The 16004-nt window shown below is 49.7% G+C and overlaps 1 protein-coding gene across 2 annotated transcripts in view; it reads right to left on the reverse strand.

Moving 5' to 3' along the window:
- Nucleotides 1-3823: 3823 nt before the first annotated feature.
- Nucleotides 3824-16004, reverse strand: part of LHFPL4 (LHFPL tetraspan subfamily member 4) — a 58205-nt gene continuing 46024 nt past the window's right edge. Inside the window, exons 2-4 of one of the 2 annotated variants that reach the window (XM_074957257.1) lie at nucleotides 12080-12316; nucleotides 8655-8671; nucleotides 3824-4449 (exon numbers count right to left, since the gene is read on the reverse strand). In XM_074957257.1, coding sequence (XP_074813358.1) covers nucleotides 4441-4449; nucleotides 8655-8671; nucleotides 12080-12316 — 263 coding nt within the window. In that variant the 3' untranslated portion in view covers nucleotides 3824-4440. The remainder of the gene's footprint in view (nucleotides 4450-8654; nucleotides 8672-12079; nucleotides 12317-16004) is intronic. The other variant, XM_074957258.1, reaches the window with a different exon arrangement.

Here is a 16004-nt window from a genome sequence, read left to right on the forward strand (position 1 = left end):
AGCTGCTCTGTAGCTTGTTAGGAACTGGCATGGGATCCATCCAGCCTGCGTCATGCAGTTGACCAAACACTTCATCAGGTGGGAGCGCCTGTCGGTCCCTGCTGCCCTAGGCTGGCAGGACCCAGCCTCCGCAGCTGTGTGCTGGTGTGTATTCTGGCCCTAGCTTTGGAAAGGTTCAGCTCTGTTTATTGTGTGCCTGGAGGCGACTTAGGAGATGAGACTGCATCCAGCCCATCTCCCACCCCTGCCTCAGTGGGCCAGTGCAGAATTGCTCCTTGTCCCAAGCAATGGGACTCCCACTGCTCCCCAGGGACGGCAAGCCCACACTCTGGTACGTCTGATGGCCGCAATAATGCAGCTGATAACAAGCCTGAACCTCCCCCTTTCTGAAGCTCCACCCGTTGTTCCCACTGCTAGTCCTGCTGGAAGCTCAGCCTACCCAGAGTTTGCTCTTCTCCGTCCTCCTGAGTGTGCACTCAAGCAAGCACTCTCTGGTGCATCCTGGCCTGTGCCATGCTTCTCTATCCTGGGGGAGGGGCAGGGCAGAACGTGCTCCTTTGGCGCCGCAGTAAAATGAGCCTCAGAGTGCGTCCCTTCCTTCACCCTCTGGCCCTCACTGTGCCAGCAGGGAAGCACCAGGACATCACCCAGCCATGGCCCCCCCTTCACCAGCCCCCTTGCACAGCCACACTGAGGAAGGAGAGCCTTTGGCCCTTGGGATCTGCATACCAGTTACCTGTCATCAGCATATTCCCCTCCTCCCCAATTAGATCAGCAGATTTAGGTCCTTTAATCTTTCTTATGAATCAGACCCTCCATGCACAGCTTGATCGCTGGCTGCCTCTCTGAATGCCCTTCATGTCTGTGTGTCTGTGGTGGGGCGGGCCCTAGAATGGAGCACAGAATTCTAGGGGATAGCTGCTACGGAGCCTTGTACCGAGGGGCTGTCACGCTCTGCTCCACGACACCGCTGCACATGCAGCCCAAATCATGGCTTTTGGGTTTTTTTTCCTACATATTACATTGCAAGCTCCTCTTCAAATTTCCCTGTGCGATGGCCCCAGTCTCTTTCAGCATTACTGCTTTCCATCTCTCTGACTGAATAACTGCTTCCAATTATTTTTCCCCAGATGTATTAGCTGCATTCTTACAGACTGCTTCTTGCTCTGTTGCAACCTGCCCATATTTCTATCCTTTCCATATCCCCTTGTATTTGTTCTTTGCCCTTCTTGGTCTTTGCAACTCCTCCCAAGTTAGTATGCTGTACTCTCTGAATTTAATTAAGGAGCTCTTTGTAAATAATCCCAGATTCAAACCAGTCCCTCTGGGCACGGCCCCTCATTAAACATATTGACATTCTCAAGCCGCACCACGGGGTTCCAATCCAATCCAGTTTGAATTATATTTTCCAGTAAGGTTTTGTGAAACACTGTATCAAACGTTGTACTAAAATACAGATATATTACAGCTACTGTATTCCCTTCTCCACTTCAATCAACAAAACCAATCACATTTGTCTGACATAAGCTGTAATTTCTATCCCCCATATGCAGTATCTGCTAGGTCAGTGGTTCTCAAATTGCTCTGTGGAGAACTGGCTGGTTGCTGGGTGTTGGCACCTTCTCCTTGTTTCTAGCGGCTAAATTGCTTTAAAAGAAATTTATAAATTCACCCAGTATTTTCCTGATGACTTCTCTGCATAAGCAATAGCAGTCATTGCTACAACCAAGTTTCGCTGATTGTGAACGGAAGGAGAGAAGGTGCTGGGGGTGGTGCTTACAAGAAGCGTGTCAATAAGAGACCTGTGAGCTGTAACCCAAGCTTTGGGCGTTTGAGAACCCTGACTCTAGATATTGGAGGGTTTGTGTTTGTGTATTTTTCTTGATATTTGCTATTATTTTAGTGGAACAGAGGTTAGACTTGTCGGATAGGAACTGCCAGGATTGCACTCATCCTGTCAGAAAATTCACTGCTACATTTGCTTTTCTTCTATTCTCCACACCTTCCAATTTCTCTGGGATTTTTCAGAAAAATTCTCAGTGGTTCAGTAAGTGAATCAACTAATTCCCTTAGTGCCCGGGGCTGCAGCCCAGCCAGAATGGCTGGCTTTGTATGTGTTTGCCTCTCCCCACTATCCCCTTAACTGCCTCTTATTCAAGATATATTTACAAAGTCTTTGTTGCTTCCTACTTGCCCAAATCTCTTCCCTTCTCATTATAGAGCGAGCTTTCAGAGATCAGTAAAATACGCCTGACCCCTGGAGTCAGCAGGACTCCACCGCCAACCTGCTTTCCACCTTGAGCTGCTTCCCCTGGGGGGTTTGTGAAAGCCCCTTTGGCAGCTTCAACTTACTTTGTTTTCTTCCCTTTTCCCTGCAGAATCTGTATATCCTTGTTTAGTTCCTTTCTTCTCTTCCAAACAACAGCTGCCCCAACTATGACCCTGATTTCAGTGCCAGCAGCTTTCTTGTGCCTCTACCATGCCCAGTGAAATACCAGCCTCTCACTCTGCTCCCTATCTCTCAGGCAAGCTGCCTCTCTGTTAATAAGTGGCCCTTTCCCCTTGACATTTCTCTCTCTTTCACACACACCTGCCCCCTCATGTGCCCTGTCCAGCTTCTTCTAGCTCCAGGGGTACTTGGATGTTTTCCCTTCCTACTCCACCTTCAGGCTGTGGCTGAAGAGACAATTTCATGGTTGCCTCCACCTTTGTGCTCAACACTTTCAGTGCTAGTGCTTAGAACTTTATTGCATTGCCAAGGACTGCATGCTTTCCAATGCTGTTGGCTTATAAAGCCTGTGCCCATGGGCCTGTGAGGAAAACAGGAAACCTGACACACTGACCTGGCCAGCAAATCCAGATCCCTAGCCAGTGGGATTTGGTGTGGTGAGTGGGAAAGAGGGGAGGGTGTGTGTTTGAGAGGGCCTCTTGCTCTGCTCCATCTAGAGGGTGTGATGTGGGCACATTGGTCTTGCAGGGTGTGGCTAAGGTTTAGCTCTGTTCCAGGGAGCTGTTGAGGGTGCTGCTGTCACTATGGTTACTCTGGGTGACTTTCCTTCCATTTCTCAGCCCTCAGCTCAGGCCTTGGGATGGTGGATTTTATGATGGAACAGGAAATGGCATCGTTCCCTGCAAGGGGCACTGCCTTTCAGGACTCCTAGCTCTGAGACTTCAAGAAAGCCAGCCTGGGAGGGATTCGTGTCTCTTTGGTCATGGGGAGTCCCTGCTGTTTTCTGCCTCTCCTGACACTTGGCCAAAGGCTACAGACTGTTCAGGCAGCTCAGCCCTCCACAGCCTGGAGCTGGAGCCTGTGAGGGACAAGGCTCCTGCAGTGGAGGGGGCTCCAGGACAGAACGCCTCCCTCTGTTCCATTGGCCCCTCCTCCAAGGCTGGCCCTAAGGAGAGATGCCAAGTTGCAGCTTTGCTTATGCCAGTGGAGATAAAAGCACCATATATGTTGCGTATGGTATTTGGCACCGGCCTGAGACAGAATCAGAGAGGGGAGGGCCCCGGAGAGGGAACAGACCCAGCAGCAGGGGAGGAAAGACTCCCATCCCCACCCCAGGTGTGGTTTGCATTTCCAGTTGCTCCACCTTATGAGGGGGCCTGGCTGAGGTTTACATTCAGTGCTTGTAGAGAGCCAGATGCCACTGCAGCCACATAGGCTGGGCCAAGCAGTAAGGCCCACAATCAGTAGAGGGAGCAGGCAGGGCAGGCCTTCTAGCCCTACACTCTGGGATAGGGAGTGTCAGTCTGCAACCCCTCCTGCCATCCCAGGCAGGGTGGAGGTAAAGTACAAAGTCACGGAGGCTGGAATCCCCAGGGGACTCAGAGTAACTTTACCCTGTTCAGAGAAGATTAATTTACACATAAAAGTATCAAATGTTCCAGTCTCGGGTGCTGGGTTTCCCTAACAGCAGAGTGCAGAAAAGCTGAGCTGTACAAAACAGGGTGGGGGAGGGTTCCTGGCTGAGTCTGCTGTGCTGCAGTCCTGCGGGCGTCCCAGACAGACTGTTGCTTGCGCCAGCTGCATAAGGAAATGATATGGAGGAAACTCAGCTGGAAGCATTCTCCAGAGGGAGCATGGAAATTCCAGAGGTTCTTGGGAATGTAGAAATCTGTTAAAAACTCTGTCTTTTTCAGTGAAACAAAACTGCCGTTTGTTGCTCCTCTTGAAGCAGGTTCAGGGGGATTTGGCATCAAACTCCCTCCATATACAACCCCCGAGCAGGGGGAGGGAGCCAAAGCTGGTGAGTCACATGAAATGGGCGGGCCGTCATGGACACAGGGCAAGGTTGGCAAATCCCCAGAGAGGTCGGCAGATTCTGAGGCTTCAGGCTGACGTTATGGAACCATCGGCAGCAGAAAGAAGGCAGGATAGAGAGAAAGCGTCTGAGCCAGGTACCAGTGAGATAAGGGCCCGGCTGCATGTTCTCTACATTATATCCTCTGTGGAGAGAACACAGAGAATCAGCATGTGCCAGCCAGGCCACAACACCTACAGCACCAGAACCCTGAAAGGCAGTGTCAGCACCCCAAGGGGGTTGACGTAACCAATAACAACAATCAGGGCAGGGTGATTTAGTTGGGGTTGGTCCTGCTTTGAGCAGGGGGTTGGACTAGAACCTCCTGAGGTCCCTTCCAACCCTGAGATTCTAGGATACTGGGACCAGCTTCCTTGTGTGCCTGCAGACCCAGCAACTTCCCAGGGAAGGAAGGGCCCTTGCAGCTTGTGGCACTACGTACAACATCCCTGTGCCAGTTTCTGTATTCCTGGCACCTCTTTAGGGCCCCATGCAGCCACTTGTGTGGAACTGTTTTGCCCACCTGCCTTTCTAATTTACTTAGCACAGAGAGCTCCATGCCAGTGACGAGACCCTACAATCATTTCCCAGCTCTTCAGCTGGCCAACTGGAAATTAACCCTTGGAGAGGAAGCGTGGAGATCTCAAAGTCATGGAGGGGCCCAGGAGCTTCCTAGGATCCTTATCCAAGTGATACCCAGAAACTCCCTGCACAGGGAGGGCATGGCAAGGTGACAGGGGCAAATTGGGAGAGAATCTCTGCCAGCACATCAGTGAACGTCACTGCCTGAACCGCTGTTGAGAAGGGCACGCAGACCCCACCCCTGTCCAGCAGCATGGAGTTGAGGAGGACACTGCTGGGGCCGGGATTCTGTTCTCACCTGCTATGGAGGAAAGCAGCTCCTGGCAGGTGTGGTGAGTTACACAGTGACTGCTGCTGCTATGCAGCCCTCCCTGACCTGGGGCCAGCAGAAGCTTGTTACTTTTATGGTATGGGTATAAACTGTGTAGCCCTAAGCTACAGTCCTCCTGTACAGGGCCAAGGGGATACGTTCTGCGCCACTCCTGCTCTGCAAAGAGGCCCTGCCCCAGGCCTGCTGCATTCTCAGCCTGGCTCCTTCCTCACACCCTGGGGGCCCCAGTACAGCAGCATGTGACACCATCACAACTCAGCCCCACTGCTTGCCAGTGCGACACCCTGATGCAGTGCTCTCACACAGTGTCAGGCCCTTGCTGCCTCTGACTCCATCCCACACAAAGTCCCCTCCCTTCCAGCTTCTCTCACTTTCTGCCACGACAGCTGAGAGGGAAGGGTGGGGCATTCACCTCCATTTGTTGAGTGCTAGAAGGCTCTCCACACTCCCCCATGCGCTGTCAGGCTGCATGGGGAGCACTCCTGGGCCTAGCCCAGGATGGACTAACCCAGGGGTTCTCAAACTGGGGGTTGGGACCCCTCAGGGGATCTCAAGGATATTACATGGGGGGTCGTGAGCTGTCAGCCTCCACCCCAAACCCCGCTTTGCCTCCAGCATTTATAATGGTGTTAAATATATTAAAAAGTGTTTTTAATTTATAAGGGGGGGTCATACTCAGAGGCTTGCTATGTGAAAGGGGTCACCCGTACAAAAGTTTGAGAAGCACTGGACTAACCCTTTCTGTTGTCCTACAGCCCACCCTACTTAAAGGCAGGAAACAAAATCTCTGCAAAAGGCCTGATTTAGCTTGCCAATAAAACTGTAAGTAAATGCAAGAATGCATTGGATCTAGCATCCCGGGGAGGTAAGGGAGCCCACTGGTATGTACACAGACATATGTAAGAATAGCACACAGTTAACTGTCTCTCTCTGACTCATCCTTCCCATGCTGCTTGCTGTTTTTAGACTGAGAGCTCATCAGGACAGTGACTGTCTCTACATCCCGGGTCTGCACCAGCCAGAGTGACACTGCCCCGCCACCTCAAGAGTGAGGCCCCAGGTAATCCCTCCCAGTACACACACCCCTCCAACACACCCCCATGTACCCCCTCCCAGTATGCACCTCCCCTCCAGCACCCCCCATGTACCCCCTCCAGCACCCCCAAATACTCCTCCCAATATACACACCCCTCCAGCACCCTTCAGGTACCCCCTCCCAGTACACAGCCCCTCCACTATATACAAACCCCTCCAGCACCCCCCAACTGTACCCCCTCTCCAGCTCTCCCTCTGACAGTGTCCTCATTTGGGAACCTGAAATATGGTAACCCTATGTACAGCACCCAGAACCATGAAGCCTTGATCTTGGCTGGGCCTCTCGGTTCTCCTGGGATATAAATAGTGAATGGAGTCCTGGGTGGTCCTGTCCTCTCATGTAGTGGCAAGATATTGCCTTTTTGGGACTTGACCCATTCATTGGACCAGTCTGAAGGTGAGGAGCACTGCTGGAGCAAGGCACGAGCTTCAAACAGGCTGTGGCTGATCCTGGGAGTGGTTCAGAACAGCAACCCCTTCAGTCCTCTTACTGACAGAGAAGGGACAGGCATGAAGGGGATCACACTGGATCACACTGGGCCTGGTGAGCCTGCACCTCCACCCCGCCACTAGTGGGGACATGTCAGAGCTTGCCACAACATCTCCCCTTCCCCCATCATCCCTCAGACTAACACGGTTGGACAGAACTGAACCAGCCCAACCCTTCCCCGTGCCATACACACACTAGCTCAGGGGTGACAGCTCTTGTGAATTAATTGTGAGTTGCTCAATTTTGATCTGAGTTACCCAGGAAAGAATTTTCTGTAGATCTGGCTGGTGAATCTTGCCATATGCTCAGGGTTTAGCTGATCGCCATATTTGGGGTCAGGAAGGAATTTTCCTCCAGGGCAGATTGGAAGGGGCCCTGAAGGTTTTTCGCCTTCCTCTGTAGCATGGGGCACAGGTCACTTGCTGGAGGATTCTCTGCGCCTTGAAGTCTTTAAACCATGATTTGAGGACTTCAATAGCTCAGACATAGGTGAGAGGTTTTTCGCAGGAGTGGATGGGTGAGATTCTGTGGCCTGCGTTATGCAGGAGGTCGGACTAGATGATCATAATGGTCCCTTCTGACCTTAGTATCTATGAACTTGTAGGAGGAGCTCTTGTTATGACGTGAATATCTCCATTCCCCCAATTTTCAGGATTGGTTACATATGTAGAACTCTGGTTGACAGAGACCTGTCTTTGCCACAGCCCTGCCTTTGTCAGGCCCTATGTGAGTACAAAGGAGCAGAGGATCCTGGGGAAGTGGGAGGCAGAGTGTCAAGGGGGTCAGAGAAGAGCTGCTGCTGCATACACGGGAGGTCCCAAGGCAGGGTAGGGAAGACGGGGGTGGAGCTGGGGAATTACTGCTTCCCTCCCACTGCTCCAAGATCTCCCCCAGCAGTGGGTGGTCTTGGGGCAGTGGGAGCGAAGGATAAAGAAAATAAAAATTAGTATTCTCAGCAATTTGCACAATTATAATTAGTCATTTTTAAAAATTTAGATAATGTTTTGGAGAGATTATTGGATGATTACATACTGGATCAAATTACATACAAAGGATGGAACAATTTTAAAAAATTGAAACGCATTGAAGGTGGGAACTGATTATTTCTTAAAAAGTCCAGGATTACAAATCTAATTACTGCACTCAGAATGGGTTTTGCAATTAGGCCAAACTGTGGCCTAAACCAGCAAATCCATTTGGTCTTAAAGCCTCAGTCTTGAACTCAGTGCACACTGTCCATCTGGCTTAGGGTCCGTGTGGCAGCCCATTGGTTCTGAGATGTGTTCAGAAAATAGCTCAGGTTTCCAAGAGAATCTCATGGTTCTTTGTGCCAGATTTCTGAAGGCACTGGTGATCGGGCAGGAGAGTGCAGTGGGACAGGTCAGGGAAGAAAGCTGAGGCAGAGATCTGGGGGAAGGGCAAGGAGCAAGACAGTAAATGGATGGTAGTTCCCCATCTCAGGAGTGAGGAGAGAGTGAGTGGAGTCCCATCTGAGCAGCCAAGGAGTGGTCGCCATGTCTGTGGGTATTACAGGTTGGACATTTTCTCACACACACAAGTGAGGAGCAGAAGGGAGTTGAGACGTCAAGACAGGCTAAATATGATTGGATTTAAAAAAAAACGCCAACACTTATGATTTGGGTGCTAATCTCAACATCTCTGGAGTTGACTCAGGATTTTTGATCCTGACTACAGGGACAGAACAGAACCAGGCCCAATGCCCCCCACACAGATGCAGACAGAACAGAACTAGGTCCCAACACCCTTCTCTTCCCTGCCCCCCGGCGCACACACTAACTGGGACAGGATGGACCCAGGCCTGGTGAGCCACGCTGCAACACACAGAACTTACCGCAGTGCCAACAAAATCTGTGAAAAATATTAAAAGAGAGAGAGAGAGAGAGTTAGGAATCTGCTCTGGGTCTGACTCAGCCTCTGCTTCCTCCTGGCTGCACTGCCACTCAGAGTAAGGGGTTCCTGGGGTACATCTCCAAGCTCTCTGGGGCTGCTCTGAGTTCAAATTCATGACTCATTAGTCTACATCCTATTGATCTGGTCTTGGTTTAGATGCAGTGGGTCAAATACTGTGTGGTTATACGGTCTCCTCCACCTCCCCTCCCGATGATTTGGCTGGATTTGCACCAGCGTAACTGGGAGGGGAATGTAGCTTCCTGGATGGAATGGTCAATACACCACACAAGGACATATAGCCTGATCCCTATTAAGGAGAGTGCACCTGCTTAACCATGCATGTAGAAAGCCTGTAGCCAAAGCTTTCCATGCTATACGCAGATATTTTTATGCACACACCTACGGCCATAGACAGATTGCTATACCCTCATGCACAGTAACACACTCAACTCTCCAACCCAGGTCTGAAGAGCCCTATCCCCAACTGAGGCATAAGGGGAATCTGGTCTCATTTGTTCCTATGTTTCCCTCAGACTGTTTGCCATTGAGCCTGAGCCCTACCCTGGATGGACCCTCATCTCTGGGCTGGGTGTTTTTCAGTCTCTGTGACAATAGAAAAGTACAGGGCAAATTTCAGGATCTGTGTTTCTCTGTCAGAGGGAAAACTATTTCTGACATCGAAGAGCTTCCCTGCTCCCAAGGGGAGGCCTGTGTTACAGCTGAAAGGGCTGACACAGGCCTCTTGCGCCAGGAGGAAGGGAACAAGTCTGTGGTCAGAGTATTGACCTACTGGGTAGTTCCCAGTTTTTCAGGCAGTGAGGGCATGAGTACAGTTAGTCTAAGATCAAATGAACTCAGCCATGATCTAGTTAAAAAATCCCTACTGGCACTGGTATTTATGTATCTGGCTTTGTCCATAATGAACAGCATCTGTAGCTAGTATCTCAGTACATCATAAAAACGCACCATCTCAAACAGCAGCCGTCCTAGGGAGGGTGGATATTCACAAGAACTCACTCTAGTTCTGCTAGCACTCCCAGGAGGAGGATGAGGCAGGAATCAGAGATGAATGTGAGATCTCTGAAGCTACTCCAGTGTGGCAGCTCGCTTCTAGGAGTTTGCCTAGCATTGTGGATAGAGGCATGTTGCACACACACACACAGCTGCATGAACTCACACACACAAGCACTGAGTGAGAAACCCTGCATATATTTTGAAACCCCATTAAGCAGGTTCCCTGCCTTTTACAGTTACGAGGAACATGGCTTCTCTGAACTGTTCCTTGTTTGATGTGGATCTGTCCTACCACCAAACATTTTTGTGAAATCTGTAACTTATTATTCTAGAGACTCTTTGATTTGATCCCAAGATGGCTGTGGACCATCTGCAAAGGGCAGCCTGGTGCCAGCACAGCTCACTGGGCAGTTTGAGGCTTGAAGAGTTCCCATTCCCATATAGAAGCATGGGCTGAGCATTCAGAGGCTGCATGCAGAGTCAATCTGGAACAGATGGGGGTCAGTGAACCTCTCCCAGTCAGAGGTGAGGGGCCAGGGATTCAGTCAGACCTAGGCTCCCACCCACCCACTGACAGACCCTAATGCACCTGTGCTCAGAGCCTCTTCCCTTGGCTTCCAGCTAGCCATACCCACTGTAACTCTAGGTTTAATTCAAACAGATGGTGCAAACTCTAAGGCCAGTAGATTTATTGTGATTAATTACATTTCCACTTAGGCCCTTTAGGCCCTTCTGGCCTTTGTTCAAATTTTAGTGATGCCCAGGACAGGAGACAAAGTAACCAGTTGAGCAAAGCACAGACAGAATCAAGAAGGCACAGAGAGGAGGACGGGTGCCACAAATGAGAGAATTAGAGATATTGTTAATGCACCAGTTATGGGAGGAATACAAACCCTCCTGCTTCAGAAAAGGAACCAGCCTCTGACTGAGGAGTTAGGAAGAAACTTCCCCTATGAGCAGGGTATGCTCTAACTGCCCATTCAGGGGCTATCACACCTTCCTTGGAAGCAGCTGGGCCTGGCTGCTCTCAGCAATAGGAGATGGGCTACATGAACCTGTGTGGACTGCTCCCACCTGGCCATTCCAGTGTTCCAAATTGAAACTGCACTGGCTAATCTGATTGGCTGGGGGACTGAGCCACGCACCAATCTGATCGCTGGTTGGATGGCCATTCTTCAAAAATAAACAAATATTCAGCCAATCACAAATCAGGTTTTATTTTTAGAAATGCTATTATTATGGATAAACTGGTATCTGACTGGCTGACTCACCATATAAAAATGTACCTTAACTCAATCCAGCTGCAGCAGGGACATTAGCCTGTGGGTGTCATAGGACTCTGATCTTGTCATGGGCCAGCAGAGAACTTTGCAGTCTTATAGCACGAGGGACACCTTCCCTTGGGAATAGATTATGCTCTGCTGACACAGTGACTCAGAGGAAAGCTGGTTTGGGAGTAATACTAACTGTGCCCTGTCTGTGATAATAAGTCATTAAACCCCCTTCCTGTCTCTGGGTGTCTGAGGGATGCAGCAAAGGACGGGGCAGAGGCACTGGGACAGAAGTCTGTCATGCAGTGACTGACATCCTTGTCACAGAACCTGCCTATTCACAAACCCAGCAGAATGCCTAGAGCTGGAACCTGCCTGGCAGCTGCTCCCCAGCAGATAGGACTAGCTGGGGCAGATTCTGTTAGGGTTAATTGGGAATGTGACACTGTCCCCCTTGCCCTGACCTTAGTAGAACCATTTGGAAGCCTGTCCCCTGGAGCAGGTTCTTGTGCTGTCTGGAAAACCTAGGGCCTGTAAAATATTTATTAAGTTTTACTGTGCCCCACAGGGTGGCTCAGGATCCTTCACTGCAGCTAAATGTGGAGCGCTCCTCTCCTCCCCAGCTGACCCTATTTATAGTGTTAATTGTGGGCAGGTCTGGACCAGGCTCCAGGAAAACCAGACAGAGAGAGAGAACAGGATCGTGTGTAATGTGGGAAGGTTCTGCTTACACATATCTCTGCACAGATCTTGATGGCTACTTGCACCCCCAACAGGATGGGGACTGGCATCCACGTATCTGGCCAGAGACTTGGACTTATCAGGTATCTTTCAGGCTTCAGCGCTTTTGGTGGCACCATGGCTGTGAAAGAGATGCTGACTAGATGAGAGGAGGAATAGAGATACAGTGCAGTGTGGAGAGGGTGGCATTGGAGTTCTTAAGTCCTACCACTATCTGGATTCATTTAAGCAGGGAGAGGGGCTGGAAGGGACTCAGCCAGGAGAAAAACCCTTTGCTACATCCTATTGTGGAGGCATAGGCAGGATGGGGGCTGCAGCTAGGGGCAGGAGTAGTTCTTACCTTTGTTCTCTGTCTTGAGCTCCTCATGAAGCAAGTCATTCTGCCGGTTGCCAAGGACAAAGGCCAGGAAGGAGAGGATGAGGGCGTTGAGGATGCCGATGATGGCAAGGATGTAGGCCCAGCGTACAGAACAATCGCCCAACGAGTACTTCCCTGTCTTCTCCCCGCACATGTCCCTGACAGTCTCTGCATCCCAGCCATCTGGAAATATCATGCAGCCCAGCACCAGGCAGAGTGCTGGACAGGAAAAGAGGGATACAGGGACCGGAGTGGGAGAGGAGGGTGGGGGGGAGAGAGAGAGAGAGAACAGAAATTTGACAATAGCAGGCTCTTCAATCTAGCAGACAAGAATATAATGAGATCCAACAGCTGGAAGTTGAAGCTAGATACCCTCAGACTTGAAAATCACAGTTGTTTTTTCTTTCTTTCTTTTTTTAAACAATGAGAATAATTAACCACTGGACAACTCACCAAGGGAAGTGGTGATTCTCCAGCACTGGCAATTTTCAAATCAAGATGGGATTTTTTTTCCTAAAAGATACACTGTAGTTCAAGCCCAGCTATTGGACTTGAAGCAGGAATTCGTTCAGGGCAGTCCTCTGGCCAGTATTATGCAGAAGGTCAGATTAGATGTTCACCAGGATCCCTCTAGCCTTAAAATCGATGCATCTCAACGCTCTTCGACCATTAGCAAACAGCTGTGAAACTGGCTAGTAAAGTGTGTCTCATCCCCTTCTAGTGGGTGATCCACATAGATGGTATCAATCAGCCTGCAGCTGCTACTCCTTATTCCATTAGCCCAAGTGGTAGGGGTTGTGCTCCCGAGCTAAAGGTTCAGCCCTGCTGATGGCCCCTGTGGGAGTCAATAGGGTTCTACATGATGGGATTTCTGGGTGTATATTTTTAGTTTGCTTTCCTAAAAACCTAGGAAATTACACTTTAAAATTATATTAAAAGAATGCTATTGAGGTTGCAAAGTCAAGCACTCAAAAGTTAGGAAATGCCAGAGGTAAGGTTTTCTGTCCAACCTTAATTTGGCCCCTTGTGCATATGCTTTATGATACAATCTTTAATTACATGATCACAGGACCTCTGCTTCATTCAGTGCAGAGGATGAACCGTGGTCACTGACGTGCTAGCCAATATCTCTTTATCATTCTTATTCAATTCATTCCGAAAATCAGCAGGTCTAGATAACTTGCATTCAGGAGTTTTAAAAGAGCTAGCTGGACTGTTAATGCTGATTTTCAATGAGCCTTGGAACGCGGGGTACATCCCAGAAGATAGCTAACGTAGCACCAATATTTAAAAAGGGCCAAAAGGATGAGCAAGGTAATTGATTATTTCTGTCAGCCTGAAATCAATCTCTGGCAAGATAATGGAGAGGCTGATAGGGGACTCAATTAATAAAGAATTAAAGGAAGGTAATATAACTAATGCCAGTCAACATGGCTTTATGAAAAACGTCCTGTCAAACTTACTTGATATCTCGTTTTAGTAAGATGACAAGTTTGGTTGATAAACTGCCAATGTAACAAACTGCGACTGCTGTAAGGCATTTGGCTTGGGGCCTCGCAACGTTTTGATTAACAAACTAGAACAACATAGAAGTAGCACGGCACGTGTTACATGGATTAAGAGCTGGCTAGCTGATGGGTTTTAATTGCAAGCAAGGAATCATCATTATGGCTACGTTTTAGTCACTGGTGTTTTTAGTAAAAGTCATGGACAGGTCATAGGCAGTAAACAACAATTCACGGCCCATGACCCATCCATGACTTGTTCTATAGACCCCTGACTAAAACCTGGGTGCTCTGGGGCAGGGGGTGACCCAGGACCCCTGCTGGTGCTGGGCGGGGGAGAAGGGGGCTGGCAGGCTCCCTACCCAGCTCCATGCAGCTCCTGGAAGCGGCCGGCATGTCCCTGAGGCCCCTAGGTGGAGGTGCGGCCGGGGGGGCTCCACATGCTGCTGCTGCCTCGAGTGCCCACTCTGCAGATCTAATTGACCAGGAACCATGGCCAGTGGGAACTGCGGGGGCAGTGCCTGCAGGCAGAGGCAGCACACAGAACCGCCTGGCTCTGCTTCTGCCTAGGAGCCAAGGGAGGGACATGTCGCTGCTTCTGGGGGGCTCCTTGAGGTAACTGAGCTCTCACCCCAACCTGTGTCCCAGCCCTGAGCCCATTCCCACACCCAAACTGCTGTTGCTGGGAGTGGGGGCGCAGTGGCCTGAGACTGCCCCAGCAGCAGTCAGTGTGGCTGGCCTGGGGCCACCTGAGCTGCTCAGGCGGCCCCAAGGCCAGAAGTACCGGCTGCTGCAGAAGTCATGGAGGTCCTGGAAAGTCACGGAAACCGTGACTTCTGTGACAGGCTCGCAGCCTTAATCATCATCAAGTGAGTGAGCTTCCAGGGGGTCCTGCAGGGATCAGTTCTTGGCCCTATACCATGGGCAGTGGGTAAATAGGCCAGGGAAGGCTCAGCCTCCCCTGGCGCTGCCGCAGCTGCCAGACCCCTGGTTGCAGAGTTTTGGGGGAAAGTTTTTGATTTATTATGCTCCATGCAGGTTCCAGGGTGGCTGAGGAGGCAGTATGTGCTATTCAGCTTCCCTGGTTCATCAGTAATCTCCCTGGACTCCAAAGAGAATACTGATGAACCCCGGAAGCCAAGTAGCACATACCACCTTCTCAGCTGCCCCGGAACCTGCATGGGGCATATCAAAAGTGTCTTCTGCATGAGAGGCTTTTCCCCAGGTTGGCTTGGGCTCTGGGAAGGGGAGGCATGGCTGTGGCTGACCCAGGGGCTCCTCCAGGTTGGGGGGGCTCAGGGATTTGGCCATGGGGAAGGGGCAGGGAGTCTCAGGGCTGTGGGCATGTGCAGAGTCAGGGGCTAGCCTCCATGTAGAGCCCCCCTTCCTACTGCCCATGCCCTACACTATTTCACATTTTTTTATCTATGACCTGGAAGAAAACATAAACCCATAACTGATAAAGTTTGCAGATGACACACACATCTGTAGTAAGTAATGCAGAGGATAGGTCATTCATACAGAGTGATCTGCATCACTTGATAAGCTGGGCTCAAGCAAATAATATGCATTTTAATACAGCTAAACATAAGTGTATACATATAAGAACAAAGAATGTCAGCCATACATATAATATGGGGACACTATCCAGGGAAGCAATAACTCTAAAACAGATTTGGGGTTTGTGGGGGATAATCAGCTAAATGTGAGCTCCTAGTGTGATGCTGTGGTCAAGAGAGTTAATGTGATCCTTGGAAGCATAAACAGGGGAGTCTTGCATAGGAGTAGAGAGGTTATTTTACCTTCATATTTGACACTCCTGTGACTGCTGCTGGAATACTGTGTCCAATTCTGGTGTCCACAGTTCAAGAAGGATATTGATAAATTGGAGTGGGTTCAAAGAAGAGCTATCAGAGTGATTTAAAGGATTAGAAAAGCCTGCCTTATAGTAAGAGTTGGAAGGACCTCAATCTATCTTCAAAGAGAAGGTTAAAGGGTGACTTGATTAGTCTATAAGTACCAACATGGGGAACAAATATTTGATAATGGGCTCTTCAATCTTGCAGAGAAAGATCTAACATGATCCAATGTCTGGAAGTTGAAACTAGACAAATTTAGACTGGACATAAGGCATACATTCTTAACGGTAAGGATAACTAACCACTGGAACAATTTACACGATGGGACATTTTTCTATAAAATCTGTCCTAAGAATTATTTTGTGGAAGTTCTATGGTCTGTGTTATACAGGACATCAGGCTAGGTCATCACAATGGTCCCTTCTGGTCTTGGAATCTAAGAATGTGTGGCCTCAGGCCTTATTTACTCACCACTATTTAAACACTGCACTGAATGTGGAATTACTGATTTCCTCATGGACATTTCTATGGTGCTTCTCATCA

This window comes from Natator depressus, chromosome 7 (assembly GCF_965152275.1).
Source record: "Natator depressus isolate rNatDep1 chromosome 7, rNatDep2.hap1, whole genome shotgun sequence".
In the NCBI taxonomy this organism is placed as follows: domain Eukaryota; kingdom Metazoa; phylum Chordata; order Testudines; family Cheloniidae; genus Natator; species Natator depressus.